The sequence below is a fragment of the Lathyrus oleraceus genome, chromosome 4, assembly GCF_024323335.1.
Source record: "Lathyrus oleraceus cultivar Zhongwan6 chromosome 4, CAAS_Psat_ZW6_1.0, whole genome shotgun sequence".
NCBI classification, from domain to species: Eukaryota; Viridiplantae; Streptophyta; class Magnoliopsida; order Fabales; family Fabaceae; genus Lathyrus; species Lathyrus oleraceus.
Genome location: NC_066582.1, coordinates 111286658 through 111312406, shown reverse-complemented (window position 1 = coordinate 111312406; position 25749 = coordinate 111286658). Strand labels below are relative to the sequence as shown.

The 25749-nt window shown below is 41.1% G+C and overlaps 1 protein-coding gene across 1 annotated transcript; it reads left to right on the top strand.

The window, feature by feature from the left end:
• Window positions 1–21620: 21620 nt before the first annotated feature.
• On the top strand, window positions 21621–22121 carry LOC127136261 (uncharacterized). Its single transcript, XM_051062844.1, has one exon. It carries the CDS (start codon window positions 21621–21623, stop codon window positions 22119–22121), a length of 501 nt encoding a protein of 166 aa, XP_050918801.1.
• Window positions 22122–25749: the final 3628 nt, after the last annotated feature.

Sequence of the window (25749 nt, the reverse complement as noted above, 5' to 3'; positions counted from 1 at the left end):
TAGCCAAATAATCCTAATCCAAGTGAAGCCATACCAGTATCCAACCCTATCCCTTCGACGGGAGGCAATGTAGGATCAGTCCCTGTGTCAGAGGCTATGCCTTCGTCAACAGGGTCAATACCAGCAGTTTCAATTTCACAAAATGCGCCTAGTTCGTCCGTTAGGGCGCAACAAATGCCTATTGGGACACCCCCTCCTATGGGAAACACTTCTAGGCCTTTTGTGACGAATTTCACTATGCCTCTGCCCGGTAGGGAACAACCATTTGGAATGCCAACTTCAGTAATGGCAAATCTACACAATTCCCCGGTAGTGTATTCTGATTCTATGACCAATATGTCTTCACCTTTACAAGGGTCAGGATATGGCGGAAACATGAGTAGACTAAATCAACAACCACTTTACGTGTCGCCGATAACAAATAATTCGGCGCAGGTGATTAGACAACAAATGGACGAGAGTAATTATGATATGGTCCAGATGTTGACACAACAAATGGGAGCGGTGTTCAATCCTCTAATTCAAAACACCACCCAAACAAACCAATTGTTGGCAGCGCAGATGACGCGCATTGCTGACTTTTTTGGGGTCCCTCAAACTCGACACAGAGAACAAGTGGTTCATAACCAAGTGGTAGCGGTCCAGGAAGAGCCTACTGTCGCATTACGCGAAAAACCGGCGGGAAAACAAAGAACAACAGAGCCGCCACTGTGCGTTATTTATCCCAAAAGAGGGAAAGGAAACGCTCAGAGTAAACCTGGAAAAGACATGGTCTCGCGACCAAAGAGAATGGGATCGGGAGTCGGTTATGCGAAGGGAAGGTATTAGCACCCCTACGCATCCGTCGTACTCGACGGGATCCACGCACAATAGGAAGGAAAAATGGTTGCTAAAACACTGCTCACACACACACACACACTGGCTGAAAGAGACATAAGAAAACAGACAAGACTGACTCGGCAGGATATCGCATCCTGGGCCTACTTAGTCTATCAGGCATAGACATCAGAGTCGAAGTAGTTCGGACTGGGGAAACGACACATGCTCGCTAGGATATTGCATCCTATGCATACGTATCTTCTTGGACGAAGAAGAATCAGAGCATTCGTAGCTCGGCTGACACGCACACAAACAAACACTGGCAAAGGCAAACGTGGAACCCGAATGCCAATCACTGGACTTACATCAGCATCCGAACCAAAACACACACAGGAAGGCAAACATGGAGCCTGAATGCCAATCACTGTCTAAGGAATGCTTCACCCAAATCCCTCCAGCATCTGATCGATTCTCTTTTCAATTCCATGTACCAGTCCAGAGACGCCCCAGATAGGCTGTCTTGGAAAAAATACATCCACATCTTCTCGTCGTCAGTATACGCCGAGATCTTTCGATAGTATGCCTGCACATGGGTGCGAGGGCAGGAAGTACCGTTGTATTTATCGAATGACGGTGCTTTAAACTTGTGCGGGATTCTCAAGCCTTCCACTAATCCCATATTGGTAACATCAAAACCAAGGGAGTTTTGACATTCCATAGCCCGAATCTTCTCAGCAAGGGCCTCAACTTTACGATCTCTCGCATCATTTCTTCCCAGAATATCTTCGTCTTCGCTGAGTAGAGTAAACATATCCTCTTGTCTGTCAACAATCGGAATTCTGTTACGGGCCGGAGCATGAATGACTCTGGCGTTAGCAGCATCTGGAGCAATTGGTTGACCGTCGACTCGGATACCCCTCAACTCTTCACCTACAGCATAGTTGTTGACGGGAATAGCAGCAGCAGGAGTGTCAGGAACTGGGTTTCCTTCTGGCAGAGCCTGGTTGGGCGGTGGAATTACAGCTTCTTGCCTCTGAACTAGAGCTCGGAGTTCTTCTTGTCCTTGTGCAACCCCTTGCATCATGTGAATAAATTGGGCCATGTTAGCCCTCATCTCAGCTAACTCAGCTTGTACTTGATCCATATTCCGCTGATGGTTGAGTCTCGTTGAGTAGCGATGCGGTCTTTGATCAGCTATCCTGCCTGGACACAGGAACCAAAGTGAGAAGTCGGCACAAGAACACCTGTTATGCAAATGATATGAGTATGATGTTAATGATGTGTATGATGCACATGATATGCTCATCTCTCAGGCATTCAAAGAGCCTGATCCATCCTCAAAAGAGGGCAACCTGCAGCAACAAGAGAACAACAGATACAGGGAAAAAAAAAGAACAACAGGGAAATACCAACAACCTTATCTATAAATAAGATCAATACAACCAAGTCAACAAATACTCGATAAATAGAGTACAAACAAATGAATCCCATCCAACAAGCCTGGAGGTGATTCTCAACAACAAAGATCCAAAAAGACGGAGTACAAACAAATGAATCCCATCCAACAAGCCTGGAGGTGATTCTCAACAAATACATCTAAAACAGACGGTCTTCCGGAATGAGGGTCTTCAGGTAATGGCACTGGTCTATCAACAGTGTGCATTCTGAACATTCTGGTAGAGGGGTGATCTTCTCCTTCAGTTGTCTTCTAAGCTCCAAGACTTCTCCTGTAAGATAATCTTCTGATGTCTGTCTCAAATCATGCTCTTTCTTCAACTGGGCGTCTTTGTCTTTGAGTTGCTTCTCTAGGTCTCTGATTTTCTTCTGGTAGTTGGCTTCTGCTCTCTGCAGCCTCAAACATTCCCTATGTTCTGCATCCAACATGGACTCCATCTCCTCGTAAGATCTCTTCTTGCTCCTTGCTCTGCTAGCATCTTCTCCTTGCACTTCCCTGAGTTGATGGGCCAAGTTCAACCTATCAGCTTTGGCTTTGTACAACTCCATCTGGGTGTCTTGCTCTTTCTCCCTCAACCGGCGATTCTCCATCAGAGCTTGCTTATAGTGCTCAGCAGGCACACTCTCAGCAAGGATCAAGGGTGGTTGCTCCTGCAACGGCTCCATCCTATCGTAGGGTAGCAACAAAGTTTCCACTCTCTTCTTTACCCAATCAGTGTAATCAGGCATTGCAATGGTAAACTTCTTCCCTAAGACAGATCCATCCTTCACCCCAACAGACCTCCAGGCTCTTCCTATTTGCTCCAATCTAGTCGGGTCACTCTGCTTCTCAAAATACACACTTTCGGCTACCTCAGCCTCAAGTGGTTTTCCTTTCAATACAAACCCTAACTGACGAAGAGAAAGAACTGGATTATAATTGATACAACCCTTGGTCCCCACGAGTGGCACATTACGGAATTCCCCACAGCTCATAATAACATTCCGTACGTCCATCCGGTAAGACTGCCATCCGATGTCATAGGAGGTAAGCGACATGACCCTCTGAGTCCACTTAAGAGTGCTCTGGGTATCCATAAAGGGTCCACTGGCTGGCAGAAGGGACATAAACCATCTGAACAGGAGAGGTAAACAGCACCTGATGGCTCCACCCTTACCATGCCTACTGTGAATAGCATAGTAAGTGTCTGCTAACAGAGTAGGAACTGGATTCCTTCCCATAAAAATACTGATGGCAGCATGGTCAATGAAATTGGGCATGCTCGGGAATAGGACGATCCCATATATCATAGCAGCAAGTTGGGCATGAAAAACTTCCCAATTCCCCTTCTCGGCTTCATCTCTAGCAACCCTCAGAAGGAACTTCAACGGCAGACCCACAACTTCCCCACAGGGCTTCCAATTATCACCAACTTCCTTGACACTCAACCGGAGAGCTCTGGAAATAACTCTAAAGTCAACCTCTTTTGGGACGTCCAAAAAAGGAACCTGATGCTGAATAGGGACACCCAATAGGATAGAATACTCCTCGAGAGTAGGCGCCAACTGGTAGTCTTGGAAAGTAAAACATCTAAGCTCCGGGTCATAGAACTGAAGAAGTGTCTGCAGCGGCACTGGATCAACTACTGTCTTCAACACTGTTAGGATGTCTCCATACTGCCGAACAAAACCCTTCAGACGATCATCAGTCACAAGGCTACCCAACTCTATCAGTGAAGTCAACGGCTCACGATAAAAACTGTAGGAACAGGTCTTCCATTTTGGCTCTGGGACTGTTGCCATCTCTATCAGTGGACAAGCTCGGGAATGTACCTGAGAAATGATATGCATGCAGAGATTAGTTTTCCTTCTTTTTTCTTCTTTTTTTTCATTTTTTTTATTTACATTGCGTTTCTTTTGAAAATAAATATGCTATGATGCAAATGATGCAGACCGGACTGGCTGGTTGTGCAATTCTGATCACAAGGTCGAAGTTTCGGTCTAAATTCAGAACCCAAATCCAACTTGAAAACCCAAGGTCAACTGAATACACTGTTGTCTGAACCCAAAGTCACCAACAGAACCACAAGTCACCAACGGTACCTGTTAAAATGATCAACCCTTCCCCACTCACAGGTGTAGTCTAGGCCAGGGTAAGGTCGAGAGAAACACAGCATAAATAACCTTTCACAGAATATCATCATATACACACCTGAAGTATGCAACGACAATATCCCACCAGGGTCTGAACTGTTCGTGATATCAATGTTCCGCTGAGTGGCGCAATACCACCCGCTTCCCATGAATCACTCTATTCCTAGGTATCCTAGATTTCACTCATAGCCTGGGTATTGGGCCTTTTACCTCGAGTAACTCCCACCCCAAACAGAGAAACACAGCACAGCCAGCAAATGAATATGAATGAATGCAAACATTAATGCGAACAATAAATGCAAACAGTAAATGCAAATATATACAAATGAATGCAATAAATAACAGCAAAAAGCATCCAAAGCCCTAACCTAGAGAGCGCTAGGAGAGACTCGCTCAGGGAAGATGGACCAGCAAGAGGTCAACTTCTTTAGTCCCCAGCAGAGTCGCCAGCTGTCGCATTACGCGAAAAACCGGCGGGAAAACAAAGAACAACAGAGCCGCCACCGTGCGTTATTTATCCCAAAAGAGGGAAAGGAAACGCTCAGAGTAAACCTGGAAAAGACATGGTCTCGCGACCAAAGAGAATGGGATCGGGAGTCGGTTATGCGAAGGGAAGGTATTAGCACCCCTACGCATCCGTCGTACTCGACGGGATCCACGCACAATAGGAAGGAAAAATGGTTGCTAAAACACTGCTCACACACACACACTGGCTGAAAGAGACACAAGAAAACATACAAGACTGACTCGGCAGGATATCGCATCTTGGGCCTACTTAGTCTATCAGGCATAGACATCAGAGTCGAAGTAGTTCGGACTGGGGAAACGACACATGCTCGCTAGGATATTGCATCCTATGCATACGTATCTTCTTGGACGAAGAAGAATCAGAGCATTCGTAGCTCGGCTGACACGCACACAAACAAACACTGGCAAAGGCAAACGTGGAACCCGAATGCCAATCACTGGACTTACATCAGCATCCGAACCAAAACACACACAGGAAGGCAAACATGGAGCCTGAATGCCAATCACTGGGCTTACATCAGCATCCGAACCAAAACACACGCAAGGGTGGTTAAGACACAAAGGGTTGAAAAAGAAAAAAGGCGGAAAAAGAAAAAAGCGCCCGGAGAGATCTGCTCATCTCCTGCCTACGTACCTCATCTGGTATGAGGATCAGGGCGACGTAGTTCCCCTAGCAGGGAAAAAGGACTAGCCTAACCAGATAACAGAGGGTGACACAACACTAGGGAGACTACGACTCGAGCCTAGATGTTGTCATGCAAAGTCGTCCCTAAGTTAAGGTTTCTAGCTAACTTGCACAGGAAGCAAGCCTATCCTAATCGTGACTTGCACAGGAAGCAAGGGTCTCGATTGCAATTAGGGCAAGAGAAAGGGGAGGTCTCAATCGCAACGAGGGCGAGAGAAAAGGATTAGTGTTAGTTGTTAGTCAAACTCGACAAGACATCGCATCTCGTGCCTACGTATCTCATCTGGACATGAGAATCAGAGTTGCCGTAGTTCGGCTAAACTATTCCCGTTGGTTTGTGTTTTTTAAGTGGACAACGTCACTGCGCAATCTACCTGATGCTCGACCTTTGGAGACTTACTCACCTGTAGTAGAAGGAGTTAACGTATCCTTAAGAGGGGATAATGTTTGTTTGTGTTTTAGGAAAGCTCAAGCAAGAAAGGAAGTCCTATACGAAGGAACCGTGCTACCTTAATTGACATGCAAACGAGACTACGCGGAGTCTAGCAAACCTAGGGGATACAATCACACCACACAAGCACATACAGCATGAAATAAACACACCAACAAGGGGCTCAAACATCAAGGCTAGGTTTTAGTCGAGGGGTCATATCAACCTCAACAAACAAACCACTGGAACTGGGTAGTGTTAGCTCTTAACCTTGCCATTGAGGGGCTAAGGTGAAGCAGATGAAAGGTGAGTGAAGATAGGACTTCACAGCTCTTATCCCTGGCCTGGGAGAGCTTAAGACAAGAATGTGTGGGTTCAGAAGGTGGGAACCCTTCTACACATTTGAAACTGACTCAACTGTACAATTGTACAAGATCTTGGGTTTGTATCTGCAATGCATCAACACAGTGGTGCGAGCAAAGCAGATGACACACAGAATAGCAGGGGATAGATTGCATATCCCTTGGGTTCTGCCAATTGCCTCTTCACTTAGGAGGTCTTTGACTCTATACAAGGACAAATGTAAACAGTCACAAACATTGCCTCTTAAGGAGGACTTCAGACAGGTGCCTGGTGTAACACCCTTCTAAAATACCCCAATTATTTAATTAAAATATAACAACATATCAATCAGAGTAATATGCAATCAAGGGTGTCACACAAGATTTCACACTATTCGCCATAAATATTTAGTCATGCTCATTATTTAACTCAAAACATAAAGTATTGCATAATACGCAGCGGATAGAGATCAAATCGATCATTCAAACATGTAACATACTACATGTAAACTAGTTCAACAATCATCAACAACACAATTAAAATGTTCCCTCCCGATGTTACATCTATCAGAGCATGACCCACTAAGGAGACTACACTAGACTCCAAGCATTAGCTTCTACTCAACTCATTGCTCGTTACCTGAAAAATAGTTGTAAGGGTGAGTTCCTCAATCGATATAATAAGCATTATAAATTATCATGTCATGTTAAGTAAATAACACATTTCATCACCCAAATCAGATTACACATTCAGCAACGGCACACCAACTCAACCATCATACTCAACACTAATACAACTCATATTCATACTCAATAGCAACATCACACACGTATAATATTGGAATACATCCATTCATATTATACGCCATACATCATTTATGCAATGAGACTCCACACATGCGGTACCGACTATTCTTGAACATATAGTTCAAGCTCACCGATCAATCCAGATACGGCTACTAAGCTCACTAGTCCCACTCATTTGAGATCTAATGACTCACTCACTAATTCCTCACCATGGGAATTAGCTACAGCCCCAAAGGCTATGCTATGCACACTAATCATCTAGCATGCAAACATCAACAACAAATCCACAATGATTCACTCACTAATTCCTCACCATGGGAATTAGCTACAGCCCCACAGGCTATGCTATGCACGCTAATCATCTAGCAATGCAACATCAACAACAATCCACAATGGACATATGCTCACACTCTAAGCCATACAACAGTCCATTCACAAATACATGCATAATATATACATTCACAGCATTATGCATATCATCATACATCATCAACACATGTATCAACACATCATATCATGTCAATTAATTAAACACAGTATTAGCACACTCTACTAATACCTATACTGCTCAAAACAGCGGGAAATAATCCCTACTATATCACACACCGATATAGGCAACCATAAATTAGGCACACAACATTTTAATTAACAATTTTTCCACTCTGCAACAGTGTTAACCGGTTAACGCCCTGGGTTAACCGGTTAACGCAGCACAACACGCTTCCTGTCCCTAAACTTAACAGTGTTAACCGGTTAACGCCCTGGGTTAACCGGTTAACGCAGCACAAACAGCAATATTTTCAGCAATCACAACAGTGTTAACCGGTTAACGCCCTGGGTTAACCGGTTAACGCAGACAAAACAGCAAATTTTCACAATTCAAAACAGTGTTAACCGGTTAACACCCTGGGTTAACCGGTTAACGCAAGACAGAAGCTGTTCCTGCGCTAACTCAAGGCAGAATGCAGAATTCCCCGCATTTTCCGCCGTTGGAGGACTTCCGGACCTCCGATTCCAATTCCGTAAAAAGCTACACTTTCGGAAATTTACAACTAACCCAAACACAGATTCAATTACAGTCTAACCCAACTTATTCATCAAAATTTCTCAGCATTTCAAAATCCCAATTAGGGTCAAATCACGGTTTATCACTACCCATTACATGCTAACCCATAATACCCATTAAACGACGATAAACCCCCTTACCTGAGTTAATCCGGCAACTTTGAGCTTCAAGCTTTTCCGTTCTCCAACCCTTGCTCTCTAGTTCTTCCTCTTGCCCTTTCTCTACTTTCTCAATCGCTTCTCTGTTTCACGTGAAAACCTTATTTTCCAAAAAATGAAACTCTTTTTCCTTATTCCAACTTATATATTTTCCAAATTATATTATTATTCCAATAATAATAATAATTCAATAATTCCAAAATAATAATAATAATAATCCAATTATCTAATTAAATTAATAAATATATTATTAACTTAATTTAAATAAATAATCATATTATTATCGGGGTGTTACAACTCTCCCCCACTAAAAGAGTTTTCGTCCTCGAAAACATACCTCAAGCGAACAACTCTGGGTAAGACTCCTTCATCTTACTCTCCAGTTCCCAAGTCACATTGCCACCTGCTGGTGCTCCCCAAGCTACCTTCACCAAGGCAATCTCTTTACCCCGCAACTGCTTCAATTCTCGATCCTCGATCCTCATAGGCGATGTTTCAACAGTCAGGTTATCTCTTACCTGTACATCATCTACTTGGACTACATGCGACGGATCATGAATGTATCTCCTCAACTGAGACACATGAAAAACCTCATGCAAATTCGCAAGCGACGGCGGTAAAGCGATACGATAGGCTACCTCCCCTATCCTCTCCAAAATCTGATAAGGACCAATAAATCGAGGTGTCAACTTTTTCGACTTCAAAGCTCGCCCAACACCAGTTATCGGAGTAACACGAAGAAACACATGATCTCCCTCTTGGAACTCAAGTGACTTCCTCCTCTTGTCGTGATAACTCTTCTGACGACTCTGAGCAATTCTCATCTTCTCCTGAATCATCTTAATCTTTTCCGTAGTCTGTTGAACAATCTCCGGTCCAACCACAGCACTCTCACCGGACTCATACCAACATAACGGTGTCCGACATCTTCTACCATACAAAGCTTCAAACGGTGCCATACCAATGCTCGAATGAAAACTATTGTTGTAGGTAAACTCAATCAAAGGCAAATAACAATCCCAAGTACCTCCCTTTTCCAAAATACAAGCTCTCAAAAGATCCTCTAATGACTGAATCGTCCTCTCAGTCTGACCATCAGTCTGCGGATGATATGCAGAACTCAATCTCAGCTTAGTTCCCAAAGCCCTCTGCAAACCTTCCCAGAACTTCGATGTAAATCTAGGATCTCTGTCCGAAACAATACTAGACGGAATACCATGCAAACTTACAATCTTCTCAATATACAACTCGGCTAATCTCTCTAACGGATAATCCATTCTGATCGGAATGAAATGAGCCGACTTCGTCAATCTATCCACAATCACCCAAATAGCTTCAAAATTCTTACTTGTCCTCGGCAAACCAGAAACAAAATCCATACTGATACTATCCCACTTCCACTCTGGAATAGCCAACGGTTGCATTAGCCCAGACGGCTTCTGATGCTCAATCTTTGACTTCTGACAAGTCAAACAGGAATAAACAAAACTCGTAATTTCTCTTTTCATTCCCGGCCACCAAAATAACTTTTTCAAATCATGATACATCTTCGTAGCTCCAGGATGAATACTCAAGCCACTACGATGTCCTTCCTCCAGAATACTCTTCTTAAGTTCGGTAACATCCAGAATACACACCCGATTACCAAATTTCAAAACACCATTCTCATCAACTCTGAATTCACCACCTTGGCCTTGATTCACTAAAGTCAACTTATCAACCAAAAGCATATCGGATTTCTGGCCCTCTCTGATCTCATCCAGAATACCACTTGTTAACTCCAACATTCCCAATTTAACACTATTGTGAGTACTCTCACACACCAAACTCAAGTCTCTAAACTGCTCAATTAAGTCCAATTCTATAACCATTAACATAGACATATGCAATGATTTCCGACTCAATGCATCAGCCACCACGTTTGCTTTACCCGGATGGTAATTCAAACCAAAGTCATAATCCTTCAGAAATTCTAACCATCTCCTCTGTCTCATATTCAGCTCTTTCTGATCAAACAAATACTTTAAACTTTTATGGTCACTGAAAACCTCAAATCTTGACCCATACAAGTAATGCCTCCATAACTTCAGAACAAATACTACAGCTGCTAACTCTAAATCGTGCGTCGGATAGTTCCTCTCATGAACTCTCAGTTGTCTCGAAGCATAAGCTATAACCTGCTTATTCTGCATCAACACACCACCTAAACCCAACAATGAAGCATCACAGTAAACCTCAAATGGTTCCGACGAACTCGGTAATATCAGAATAGAAGCAGTAGTCAACCTTCTCTTTAACTCTTGGAAACCTTCTTCACATTTCGAGTCCCAAACAAACGCTTGTCCCTTTCTAGTCAACATCGTCAACGGTAACGCCAACTTAGAAAATCCCTCAATGAACTTCCTATAATAACCTGCAAGTCCAAGAAAACTCCTTATCTCAGAAACTGACTTCGGAGCTTCCCACTTAGATACCGCTTCTATCTTAGAAGGATCAACAGCAACACCGCCTCTTGAAATCACATGACCAAGAAAACTAACCTCTTCTAACCAAAATTCACATTTAGAGAGTTTAGCAAATAACTTCTTTTCTCGTAGAACTTCTAAAACCACTCTCAAATGCTCAGCATGCTCTTCTTCAGATTTCGAATACACCAAAATGTCATCAATAAACACCACAACAAACTGGTCTAGGTACGGATGGAAAATCCTATTCATATACTCCATGAATACTCCAGGCACATCAGTCACACCAAAAGGCATTACAGAATACTCATAATGTCCATACCTCGTTCTGAAAGCAGTCTTCTGAATATCCTCAGTTTTCACACGTATTTGATGATACCCAGATCTCAAATCTATCTTGCTGAACACACTCGCACCAACCAATTGATCCATCAAATCATCAATCCTCGGCAAAGGATACCGATTCTTGATCGTCACTTTATTCAGTTGCCTGTAGTCCACACACAACCTCATAGTACCTTCTTTCTTCTTAACCAACAACACTGGTGCACCCCACGGTGACACACTCGGGCGAATAAATTTCTTATCCAACAGATCTTCCAACTGACTCTTCAATTCAGTTAACTCAACAGCAGACATACGGTACGGAGCCATCGATATCGGCCTAGTACCAGGTACCAAATCAATCGAGAACTCAACTTCACGCTCTGGCGGCAATTCATTCACTTCTTCTGGAAACACATCAGGAAAATCACACACCACGGCTAGATCACAAATTGCCAGTTTATCTTTAGCCTCTAAAGTCGCTAACAGCATAAACAACTCTGCTCCATCTACTACTGCCTCATTCACCTGCCTTGCAGATAGAAACAAACTCTTTCCTTCCTCACTCTCAGGAAAGATCACGGTCTTGTCAAAACAGTTGATATAAACTCGGTTAAACACCAACCAGTTCATACCCAGGATAACATCAATCTGCACTAGTGGAAGACACACAAGGTCTATCCCAAAGTCTCTACCAAAAATACTCAAAAGACAATTCAAACAAACTGAAGTAGTAGTCACTGAACCCTTCGCAGGAGTATCAATCACCATACTTCCAAGCATCCCAGATATCTCTAACTTAAGTTTCACAGCACAATCCAAAGATATAAAGGAATGAGTAGCACCGGTGTCAATAATAGCTACAAGAGGAAAGCCATTAATATAACACGTACCTCGGATCAAACGATCATCTGCAGAAGTCTCAGAACCCGATAAAGCAAAGACCTTGCCTCCTGACTGATTCTCTTTCTTCGGCTTAGGACACTGTGGACTGATATGACCCAACTCTCCACAGTTGAAACAAGTTACAGTATTCAACCGACACTCTGCAGCCAAATGACCACCTTTTCCACACTTGAAACACTTCATCTCAGCACTGGTACACTCATGGACACGATGTCCAGCCCGACCACATCTATAACACTTAGCAGGGGCACTGGAGTCTCCCCCACTAGGCCTCTTCATCCCACTCTGCTTCTGGAAACCTTTGCCAGCTGCATACGGTTTTCCACGATCATTCTGATTCTTGCCTTTCCTATCAACCCTTTGCTGATAGCTCTCTGCTCTGGCTTTGGAATCCTGTTCAAAAATCCTGCAACAGTCAACCAAGTCGGAAAACACTCTGATCCGCTGATATCCAATAGCCTGCTTGATCTCAGGACGCAACCCGTTCTCAAACTTCACACATTTCGAAAATTCTCCAGCAGCCTCATTATAGGGAGTATAATACTTTGACAGCTCTGTGAACTTAGCAGCATACTCAGTAACAGACTTGTTACCCTGCTTCAACTCTAAGAACTCTATCTCTTTCTTTCCTCTGACATCTTCTGGAAAGTACTTCCTCAGGAATCTCTCTCTGAACACAACCCAAGTGATTTCAGCATCCCCAGCAGTTTCCAACTCAGTGCGGGTAGCAACCCACCAATCATCAGCCTCTTCTGACAGCATATGCGTACCGAACCTGACCTTCTGGTTATCGGCACACTCAGTCACTCGGAAGATTCTCTCTATCTCCTTCAACCACTTCTGAGCGCCATCTGGATCGTATGCTCCCTTGAACATTGGAGGATTGTTCTTCTGGAACTCACTCAGTTGACGAGCAGCTCCCATTCCCACCACATTCGGATTTCCCCCAAGTACTCCAGCCAGCATACCCAGAGCCTCAGCAATCGCAGCATCATCTCTACCTCTTCCAACCATCTCTATTCTGAAAACCCAAACAACTAAAACAATGAGTACTGATAGGGTTACACAACACCTATACCGTACAGGGGAAACAGAATAATTACGACTCGACTCGACCGACTATGCTCTGATACCACTAATGTAACACCCTTCTAAAATACCCCAATTATTTAATTAAAATATAACAACATATCAATCAGAGTAATATGCAATCAAGGGTGTCACACAAGATTTCACACTATTCGCCATAAATATTTAGTCATGCTCATTATTTAACTCAAAACATAAAGTATTGCACAATACGCAGCGGATAGAGATCAAATCGATCATTCAAACATGTAACATACTACATGTAAACTAGTTCAACAATCATCAACAACACAATTAAAATGTTCCCTCCCGATGTTACATCTATCAGAGCATGACCCACTAAGGAGACTACACTAGACTCCAAGCATTAGCTTCTACTCAACTCATTGCTCGTTACCTGAAAAATAGTTGTAAGGGTGAGTTCCTCAATCGGTATAATAAGCATTATAAATTATCATGTCATGTTAAGTAAATAACACATTTCATCACCCAAATCAGATTACACATTCAGCAACGGCACACCAACTCAACCATCATACTCAACACTAATACAACTCATATTCATACTCAATAGCAACATCACACACGTATAATATTGGAATACATCCATTCATATTATACGCCATACATCATTTATGCAATGAGACTCCACACATGCGGTACCGACTATTCTTGAACATATAGTTCAAGCTCACCGATCAATCCAGATACGGCTACTAAGCTCACTAGTCCCACTCATTTGAGATCTAATGACTCACTCACTAATTCCTCACCATGGGAATTAGCTACAACCCCAAAGGCTATGCTATGCACACTAATCATCTAGCATGCAAACATCAACAACAAATCCACAATGATTCACTCACTAATTCCTCACCATGGGAATTAGCTACAGCCCCACAGGCTATGCTATGCACGCTAATCATCTAGCAATGCAACATCAACAACAATCCACAATGGACATATGCTCACACTCTAAGCCATACAACAGTCCATTCACAAATACATGCATAATATATACATTCACAGCATTATGCATATCATCATACATCATCAACACATGTATCAACACATCATATCATGTCAATTAATTAAACACAGTATTAGCACACTCTACTAATACCTATACTGCTCAAAACAGCGAGAAATAATCCCTACTATATCACACACCGATATAGGCAACCACAAATTAGGCACACAATATTTTAATTAACAATTTTTCCACTCTGCAACAGTGTTAACCGGTTAACGCCCTGGGTTAACCAGTTAACGCAGCACAACACGCTTCCTGTCCCTAAACTTAACAGTGTTAACCGGTTAACGCCCTGGGTTAACCGGTTAACGCAGCACAAACAGCAATATTTTCAGCAATCACAACAGTGTTAACCGGTTAACGCCCTGGGTTAACCGGTTAACGCAGACAAAACAGCAAATTTTCACAATTCAAAACAGTGTTAACCGGTTAACACCCTGGGTTAACCGGTTAACGCAAGACAGAAGCTGTTCCTGCGCTAACTCAAGGCAGAATGCAGAATTCCCCGCATTTTCCGCCGTTGGAGGACTTCCGGACCTCCGATTCCAATTCCGTAAAAAGCTACACTTTCGGAAATTTACAACTAACCCAAACACAGATTCAATTACAGTCTAACCCAACTTATTCATCAAAATTTCTCAGCATTTCAAAATCCCAATTAGGGTCAAATCACGGTTTATCACTACCCATTACATGCTAACCCATAATACCCATTAAACGACGATAAACCCCCCTTACCTGAGTTAATCCGGCAACTTTGAGCTTCAAGCTTTTCCGTTCTCCAACCCTTGCTCTCTAGTTCTTCCTCTTGCCCTTTCTCTACTTTCTCAATCGCTTCTCTGTTTCACGTGAAAACCTTATTTTCCAAAAAATGAAACTCTTTTTCCTTATTCCAACTTATATATTTTCCAAATTATATTATTATTCCAATAATAATAATAATTCAATAATTCCAAAATAATAATAATAATAATAATCCAATTATCTAATTAAATTAATAAATATATTATTAACTTAATTTAAATAAATAATCATATTATTATCGGGGTGTTACACCTGGCCAAGTAACAGGCCAGGTCTTCCAGACTACATGAAGATTAGAAGTATACCTCAATGCAAATTTCTTATTCAAGCAAAGCAAAGCAAAAGTTCACAAGGAACTGGGAAACTAAAAGTACCTGAAATAGTCAAACAGACATTAGTATACAACTTCAAAATTAAGGCAAAAGGAAACAGATGTCAACCAGTCAACACAAACAAGCTAAGTGTGCAATGCACAAGGCTCAAGGCATGTGAGCCAAGCAACCTACAAAACAAATGGGTTAGTCATGATAAACAACCTAACACAACCAATTTGTATTGGTCTCATTGGATAATTGTTGGTCAACCTGAAAAAATGAGCTCAAATGTGAGTAACAGGACCACTAGGACAAGCCTAGGGTCAAAAGAGAATGAAAAAGTCAAAACAGCAAGTGGCAAGTATCCAAAATCATGTTTAAACAATCAAGAAATAAACCCAATTGGTTTCACATTCATATCAATTATTATCATCATTTCATGAACAAGTTAGGTCAAAGCATGACATTTAGAAGCTCATAGAAGTCAACAGCAAGACTTGAATCAAAATCAAACTCAAACATTTCCAAAAATCACCAAATAAATCATGATCAATCACAACCCACAGCATGGTAAGCATGTCAAATTTCATCTCATTTGGACAAGTGGAAGGCAGTCAATGAAAATCAGAAAGGCAAGGCAATTTTGAACATGCTCAAAGAAGTCAACCAAACATGCATCAACTTGAAAAAATCATAAATCAAGGATGGCATATGAGAAATGAATGGGACTAAAACCATGTCAAAGATTAAGATGTCTAGTAATCACATATGAAATTTCATGTCCATCTAATAAAGTATGAGGATTTCACAAATGAAATGGGAACAAGTGTCACAAAACGTCAACATAAGACCAAGCAGGGGACAAAAATCTCAATCAAATGGAAAATGCCATAAACAATTCCACAAAAAATCACATGTAAACTAGACATACACAAGCTCAATCATGCAAAAAATCAATCCATTTTGAGGTCAATAGGCATGGCTATGAAAATCAACAAGTTGCACATCAATGGTGTGACACAAATTGTCACACCCTACTTCAAAAAATCACAACTCAAAATCCAGATAAGATAAATTTATGATCTTTACATCAAAATCACCATGAATGTGTCTAGTTTATGCACAAAAAATTTCAAGTCCATAGGATAAAGCATGACTATTTCACAAATGATTTGGTGGAATGTGCAAAATGTGGATACATGTTACAAACCCTAATGCCAAATAAAATCCATTCATCAAAAAAAATCTGGAAAAAATATGACAAAATACTAGAGGTCATGATGAAGGCAATGCAAAAAATCCCATTCAAATTGGATCAAGCATGGTGGAGTTATGATTTTTACAAGCTGATGATCAAAAATGAAATAATTAAATGAAACCAACATATTTTAATAGGTCATGTGCCACGCCAGTGGCAATTTTGTAAATAGTTGGAGAACTAAACAAAACGCGGCGTTTTGAGCAGAACAATGAAATGTTCTGATTGGTCCGCATGGAGACACAGTGCCATGCACACGAATTTCTGGGAATGGCCATGGAGATTAGGGTTTTACATGTACAGTGTTGTCTTCTTCACCATTTCAAATCGATTCAAAAATTTCCATGCCCAGAAACACAAATTGAACACATCAATCGATTCAGCAAGCATCAAACAACATGAATCCATCATCCATTTTAACAAAATCAACTTCAAACAGCATGAATCGAGCAAAACAATATGCAACATCAAATTTTAAAAACCAGATTTCTCCTAAACTAATCAACCATTTTCAATCATTCAAAGCTCAGTGTGACCAGGGCAAGGAGATCTACAAAGTGCATAGCATGGTTTCAAGAAATTGGAGATTTGAAATCTTACTTGATTTTGAAGCAATGAGTGAAACAGTTGTTGTTTGGATCTTTGGTGATGAAACAGCTACCCCAACAAGCTTCCAATGATGAATGATGAAGTTCGCTTGGCTCAAAGAAGCTTGGTTTTGCTCGAATCAAATTTTGCCATTGGTGAAGCTTGAAGAAAAACAGTCGTGAGAAACAGCCTTACAGTTGATGAATGAAGGTTGAAATGGGCTCCAAATGGTGGTTAGATGGTGGAACAACTATGGCCAGCTCGGGTGTTTCACAAATTTTCAAAGAAAAGCTCAAAGTGCAAAATGGAGATTTGAGAGAGTGAGAGAATTCTGTTGGTAAATGGTGGCTGCTAGGGCTTTGGAATGACAGAAAAATGGTTAATATACTTCTGTTTTAAGTTGGTTTAATGAGAGCTAATCACAAATTAACTTAAAGAAGCATTTTGCTAAATGGCCATTTTCACTTGAGTGGTGGGGTGTATGGTGCTGCAGCTCGAATTGGGCTTGCAAACATGTCACAAACAACATTTCAGATCAATTTTGAATAGCCAAAATGGTTGGAAGTGCATAAATCAAAAGTTCACTTTTTTACCTCACTTAAAAATAATTCAAGTAAGTCAAAAAATGCCATTTTGATCCATAAGGTTTTGGTGCATGAGGGTTACATTTTTGGAAAGAGGAGGTTAAATATGACTTGTTGGAAAAAACCTCACCAAATTTGGCCAAATGGTTTGAGAGATATGGCCTTTTGAAGTTCAAGAATTTTTGAAAATGAATTGATCATATCTTGCCAACCATACATGGGAATTGAGAGTTCTTGGACTTTTTGGAAATGGGAGAACAAGATCTTCAACTTTCATGTTGGGCAAAAATTCATTTGAAGCTTGTATCATGATGTAAGTTTGGGATCAAGAAGTTTCCATTTTTGGCAAGTTTCAATTACAGGTCCAGTTTCTATTTTTGGAAATTTCTGATTTGGCTTCAAATTCTTCAATGATGATGTTTGTCATGATATATGAGGCCTATTTGGACATGAATAAGCTCTCTCAAACCAAATCCATCCATCAAAACCATAAAATCAATCACAGTTGACCAAGTTTGACTTTTTATGGTTTCTGACTGACTGTGCATTGACTGATGACTTCTGAGCATCCAATCCTTGACCTAAACACTTCAAATGGATCCCCAAGTCATGTGAACATGTTGGACCAACCCTAGAGCCTTGGCTCCTTGAGAATTGTGCTTGCTTGCTTGGTTGACTGATCTCCTGATCAGTTTGACCTAATTCTTCTGATGATCTTGCACTTGAGGCAAAGGGACAATGCAATGCTATGCAGTGGACCATGTTAATGCTATGACCTAATATGAGAATGTATGTACAATGATAGGTGCAAATTTGAGGTGCTATAGCTGCCCCTAAACCAAATACCATTAGACAATCCTCAGACAAACGTCAGAAACCAAGAGGATGTAGTCGAACAGCCTCGTGTCGAAATCCCTATTTCACAAGAACCTAGAAGGATAGTAATCCAGAGAGGCCAGGACGCGGATGCTGTGTTGCAACAGCGAATCCGGTATAATAACCCTCCTGTCGAAAATAATTTAGCGGCCATGGTCGAAACGATAATGGCACAAAATAGGATGAACATGGGATTACAAATGCCCAGTTACGCTTCCCCACTATCGGAATATATTCTGCAAGAAGAACTGCCACCAAGGTGGAAAGTTCCTAAGTTCACAAAGTTCTCAGGAGACACTAGTGAGTCCACCATAGAACATGTGGCACATTATCTGATCGAAGCGGGGGAAATAGCCCGTAATGAAAATTTGAAAATAAAATATTTCTCTAGTTCCTTGACGAAAAACGCGTTCACTTGGTTTACATCTTTGCCTGCAAACTCAGCGTATACGTGTACCCAATTAGAAAGGTTGTTCCATGAGCAATTTTACATGGGACAAACAAAAATAAGTCTGAAAGAATTAGCCAGTGTTAAGAGAAAACACTCAGAACCAATAGATGATTATTTAAATAGGTTCAGATTGCTAAAGGCTAGATGTTTCACTCCAGTGCCAGAACATGAGTTAGTCGAAATGGCCGCAGGGGGACTAGATTATTCTATAAGGAAGAAACTAGATACCCAGTATCTGAGGGATATGGCACAATTAGCAGATAGAGTGAGACAGGTCGAAAGGTTAAGGGACGAGAAATTCAGAGCAAATAAGAATAAAAAAGAAAGGGTGGCCTACGTAGGGGTTCGCCAAGATGATGAGTACGACGAAAACGAACCAAGTCACTTCGACGAACAAGAGATTGACTTAGCAGAACTAAAACAAGGCCCACCTTATTCGTGTAAAGTACTAACTCCGTCGAACGGAAACCCAATCGAAACCAATGATAAGTTCCCCAAAAGAACTTATACGTTCGACATCACCAAATGTGACAAAATTTTTGATTTGTTGGTTAAAGATGGTCAATTAATAAAACCACCAGGCGCTAAAGAACCGCCTATGGAACAACAGAAAAAGAGAGGTTTTTATAAATACCATAATTTTCTGGGCCATAAAACGTCTCGCTGTTTCCTTTTCAGGGATCTCGTTCAGAATGCTATCCGTGACGGAAGGCTAAAGTTTGGTGATAAGCCAAAACAACAGATGAGGATCGATTCGAATCCCATGCAGCTAGTCGAAGCCCATTACGCTGAACCATCCATTGTGAACATGGTGGAGGTCGAAATTGCTCCTGATGGCAATCTCGACATGGTGGAAGCTGTTGGAGAATTCGACACAAATGTCAACATGGTGGAGATTGCTGATGATCTCGCAAACCAGAACGAAGTTGAAGTTACTGAAGGCTTTGACGACCAGAATAAGATGGAAACTACTGAAGGTTTTGACAAAAAGGACAGTGACAATACTGCCGAAGATGGTTTGGTTCGACAGGACGAGAATTGGGACTGCTTGGGACAACCAAGTGGGAAGTACGATTATCTCGTGAAATACAATACGTCGACAAGTTCTCAGATCGACATCAACACAATCCAACCAAGCGGTTGGGGAGATGTTCCTTCAGACAACAATGAAAAAATATCTGAAACAATTGAGAATCCCCCTATTATAAAAAGGAAGGTTACTGAAGACCTCACCATTGAAAACAAGGCTACTGAAGGCCTTGATTTTGATCAAACAAAGACAGGTGATGTCGCAGACTGCGTCAACACCGTGGGACCTTTCAGCAAAGAGGTCACAAGAATAAAAAAGAAGTTGTGAATGGTCCTACGAAGCCTATGACCAGTGGAATCCTACGCAGAATAATGGAAGACCCCAAAAGAAATTGGAACAAATGTTGTTGCAAACATGGTCCCAGGAACATGTCTTGGTGGTGCTGCCCAGAAAAGGAGTCGGACCAGATACCAAGTGGTGTCGAAGTCGAAGAAGAAAGACTCATCAAGAAAATGAACGACTTAAGCATTGCTCACGAACGAAATGTTGGGATAAACATGGTGGAAGCGTCTCAGGGAGATCAAGCTGAAATGGGTGAAGATCATCGTCGAAAGGAGTACCAAAGGCTGGCGTATCCCAAAGAGGAAGAAAACCTAATAGAATTCATCAAGAGGTGCCAAAGGATGAAAACCGAAGTAATGTTATGCCCACGCTGCAGTGCGATCTTCGACAGGAAGGCAACAACCAACCTAGAAGCAGTGGATAAACCAAGAGGAAAGAGAATTGGGGGACAGTAAGATATGACCCAAGGAGAAGTGACCACCATCAGTGGAGGCATGGAGAGAGACACCATAACACCTATAAACCATCAAACAAAGCAACGGATGACAAATGGTTTCAACCCATTGGAGATGCCCAAGGGCAGAGAAAATGGGGAAAGTTCGAGGTTCAGAGAGGCGCTTCAATGGAAGGCAAGAAGGAAATGGAAAAGCACAAGCCAAGACCATATCCTTCAGAAAACTACAAAGGAAAAAACCCTATGTCGAGATCCCAATGGAGAAGATTCCAGAGGTAGAAGAGGGCAGAAAAGGAGGCTGCAGAAAAGAGCGTGAATGGAAAAGACACTGACAGCAAAGATAAAGTAGAGCCTAGTAACAATCTCCAGATAATGAGCAGAAAAGAGACTTCCCTCCATATCAATCCTGGTAGCATCGTCGAACCAGTGGCGTCGAAAGAGAAGATGCAGGAAGACGACGAAGAAACTGACAACTTCGAATCTGACTCAGAAGCATCCTTTAATATGATCTGCAACGTGGTGTCTGTTCTCCCTAGAGATTATGATAGAGTAATGGAGGTCGAAGACGAAGAAGACGAGATGGAAGAAGAAACAATGGCACACAGGCCCGTCTGCTACTACGTGATGAACAATGGGTGCGTCGAGGAGCAGAATGCTTTCTTCGAAAGGCCAGAGATTCCATGAAAGCGCATTTGAAGCCTTTATTCATAAAAGGAAAGGTGGAGAATGTTGGTGTAAATAAGATACTGGTGGATGGGGGAGCCACAGTAAATTTGATGCCCCATTTTATGCTGAAGAGGATTGGGAAAGATGACTCAGACGCAAAACCTCACAACATGGTGTTGTCGAACTATGAAGGGAAGTTAGGAACTACTATGGGTGTCATCCAAGTGAGTTTGACTGTTGGAACCATAACAAGGCCAACGATGTTTATGGTCATTGCGTCAAGGGAAAACTACAACCTACTGCTTGGAAGGGAGTGGATTCATGGCGTAGGAGTCGTACCCTCTTCAATGCATCAACGAATAGCCATATGGAGGCCAGACGGGATCGTCGGAAACATTGAGGCTGATCAAATCTATTTCATGACAGAGATAAACAATGTCAACAGTCAAAGTTTCGACAAGAACTTGGCTCACATACCTCCATGCAGCCCAGCCGAATTCGACTTAAAGGTGTAGCACCTCAAATTTGCACCCTCCATTTTGTACATACATTTTCATTATTAGGTCATTAACATAACATAGTCCACTGTATAGCATTGCATTGTCCTTTGCCCAAGTGCAAGTCATCAGACAAGATTAGGTCAAACTGATCAGGAGAATCAGTCAGACAAGCAAGCAAGTGCATCTTTCATTGAAGCAAAGCCCTAGGGTTGGTTTATCAAGTTCATATGATTATGTGATCATTGTGAAGTGACTTGGCCAAAGATTCGATGCTCAGAAGTCATCAGTCAAGCTGAACTTCATCTGAAACCCTAGAAAGTCAACTGTGGTCAACTGTGCCTGATTTCATGGATTTGAAGGTGGGAGATGGTTTGAAAGGCTTCATTCATGTCCATACAAGTCTCATTTGACATTTCAAAGATCAAGATTGAGGAATTTGAGGTCAGATGAAAAGTTTCCAAAAATAGCAAGTGACCTGTAATTTCAACTACCAAAAATGGAAAGAGCTTCTCCTCAAATTTACATCATTATACAAGCTTCAAATGGAATTTTGTCCAACATGAAAGTTGAAGATATTACTCTCACCTTTCCAAAAAGTCCAAGAACACTCATTTCTCATGTGTGGTTGGCAAGTTATGATCAAATCATTTTCAAGAAAAGTTGAACTTCAAGGAAGCATAACTCTTGAACCATTTGGCCAAATTGGGTGATTCTTTTTTGAGCAAGTCACATTTGACATGTACTATCATGATGTATCATTACATTTCATCAAAAATCATCACATCAAAAGTCCATTTTTCAAGTGTTCATTTTGCATTTTGGTGGGAAAAATAGTCAATTTGAAAAATACACATGATTTTCACTCCAAACCACTTCCAACAGCTCAAAAACTGAAATTTGGATTTGCCTCAAGTGCATTTTTACTGTTCCATTGGCTCTAATTGAAAAAGGGCATTTTGGCCAAATTGCTTAACATGTGCATTTCACTAATCTCATTCCATTTTGCTAATCATGTTTAGTTAATTGGATTAAGCCATGGTATAAAGCATTAATCATAACTGAATTCACAAAAAACACAATCACTTTTTCAGATCCAAATACAAAAAAGCACAAAATTCTCTCAAATCCTCAAGAACTTTTCTTCAACTTTTTCCCTCGAATTTTGATTTCTCTTGCAGGTTCTCCATTCCAATCATCAATTCTTGCACAATTGAAGTTCTGTTGAAGCTCCTTTTGGAAGAATCGTTGAACATGGCAACTGTTGAAGCTTGAAGATCCATAGGACAGTTGGAAATTCCTTCGAGCTGGAGCATTGTTGAGCTACGATCCTCGGTTCATTCATCTTCTGCATCCTTAAGGAACTTCTGTTTTCACGTTTCACATCCAAAAAACGCCAAATCACGAACTGCATCATCACTAAGGTCAGAACTCGATTGACACGATTCTTGAAATTAGGTTATGGCTTATGTAGATCTTGTAACGTAGAACACGCTGCAACTTGAATCGTGCAAATCCATTGAGTATTGATGAAGATATCTTGATTTGAATGTTTGATACCAAAACTTCTTTTGATCGATCCTTTTGATATGTTGAGAGTTAGATTAAATCATGTTGATATTGTTGTTGTGCTTAAGAAGACGAGTCGATCCATATATCATTTGTCCAATTTGGTGAAAAAAGTTCATGAGCTGGAAATTTGATCAAGAACGTGAAGAACATGTGAAAATATTTCAAGATTTGGCTATTTGATCTTCCTTTCGCGTTTTCACATGCTGATTGTTGTTAGCGGTAATGTAGCGCGCCACTTTTTTTAAAATCATACACGCTTCGATTCCGCTGGATGACACTTCCACTTTTTGGCTTGGCATATTATTTCAAATAGGATCACATGTCCACATGCTTGCACCTTCATTCATTTTTTATTTTCTTTCATCTTGAAAAATTGATAAATCAAAAAATACTCCACCAAATTTCATGATTCTTTTTTTATGTGTTCCTCATGATGTCCTTGATTTTCTGGTGGTTTTTAATAATATTGTGCACGGATAGATTTTGAAAATGCTTAGGGTTTGCTTTCATGTGACATTTTGTGCACCATGCCTAATCTTTTGATCATAAAATGATGATGCTTCATTAGAAATTCTTGAAATTTTACATGCATGTTCGAGACTCATTCCTGGTCAGTTTGGTATATGATTTGTGATTTTTGAGTTCCTGGATGTTGAGATATGATGTGATCTTTGTGAGTGTGACAATGTGTGTCATACTAATTTTTGTGCAACTTCTTGATTTTAATTACCATTCTTATTGAACTCAAAATGGTTTGGATTTTTGCATGAGGATACCTATGAGTGTTGAGAATGCATGTAAATTTTTCTCGAATTTTTGAATGCATTTTCTATTTGATTGAGATTTTCTCCTCTGCTTGACCAATTGTGGACCATGTGTGAGACATGATTTTATATGATTTGGGAAATTCTGGTGGTTTATTGGATGGATTTGAAATTTGGCATGTGTATTATAGACATATTGAAGTTTTCCATGGCTTTGATTTCATTCATTTATCATGTTTGGTCTCTGTTTTATGATTGCTTGAAGTGGATGCATATTCTGATTCCTTGTATGAGCTTGTTTGAACTTGGCTTGACTTCATGAATTTAATTGACTTGCTTCCCTTAGTCCAAATAACTTGAAATTTGGTGTGATTGACATGTTACGAATGCTGTTTGACCATGAATTTTTTGTGGATTTATTGAAATGTTTGTGAATTGATTTGAGTTGAATCTTTCTGTTTGCTTCTTTGAGGTTCTAAATTGCATGCTTTGCACTCTTTTTCTTATGAAATGATGATGGTTGATGATATGAATGTGAAACCACTTGGATTGGATTCTTAATTGTTTGATATTGATTTTGGATAAGTTTCATGTATTGTTTTAACTTTTTGATCTCATTTTGACCCTAGTCTTGTACTAGTGGTTTGTGCTCTCACATTTGAGCTTTGTTTCAGGTTTAAAGCATAATTTGCCTATGCTTGATGATGTGCACTCAATTGGAGTTGGCTTGTTGCTTGTTTATGACTAACTTGAGTTTGTTTTGTAGGTTTTGAAACTTGAGTTTGTGCCTTGTGGCTTACACCTTTGTGCATTGACTGTTGTTTGACTGTATAGTTAACTGTTGACCATTGTCTGTTTGCTTATTGTTTGAGCTGAGTACTGATTATACTGGATTGATTTCAGGTACCTTAGTTGCTATAGTTCCTTTGTGAACTTGATTGTGCTTTGCTTGCTAGCTTGAGCACTGAGGTAATGATCTTTTCTCCATGTAGTCTGGAAGACCTGGCCTGTTACTTGGCCAGGCACCTGTCTGAAGTCCTCCTTAAGAGGCGATGTTTGTGCTTGTTTATTTTTGTCCCCAAGCAGGAAAAGACCTTCGTTAAGGCAATTGGCAGACACAAGAGGTGTGTAGTCCACCTCCTGCTATTCTGTTGAGTCGTCCCTTGGCTCACATCACATGTTGATGCCTTGTGGACACTAACCCAAGATCAGTTGAGTCAGTGTCATAAGTGTAGAAGGGTTCCCACTTTCTGGACCCACACTTCATTGTCTGAAGCTCTCCCTGACCAGGGATAGGAGCTGTGAAGTCT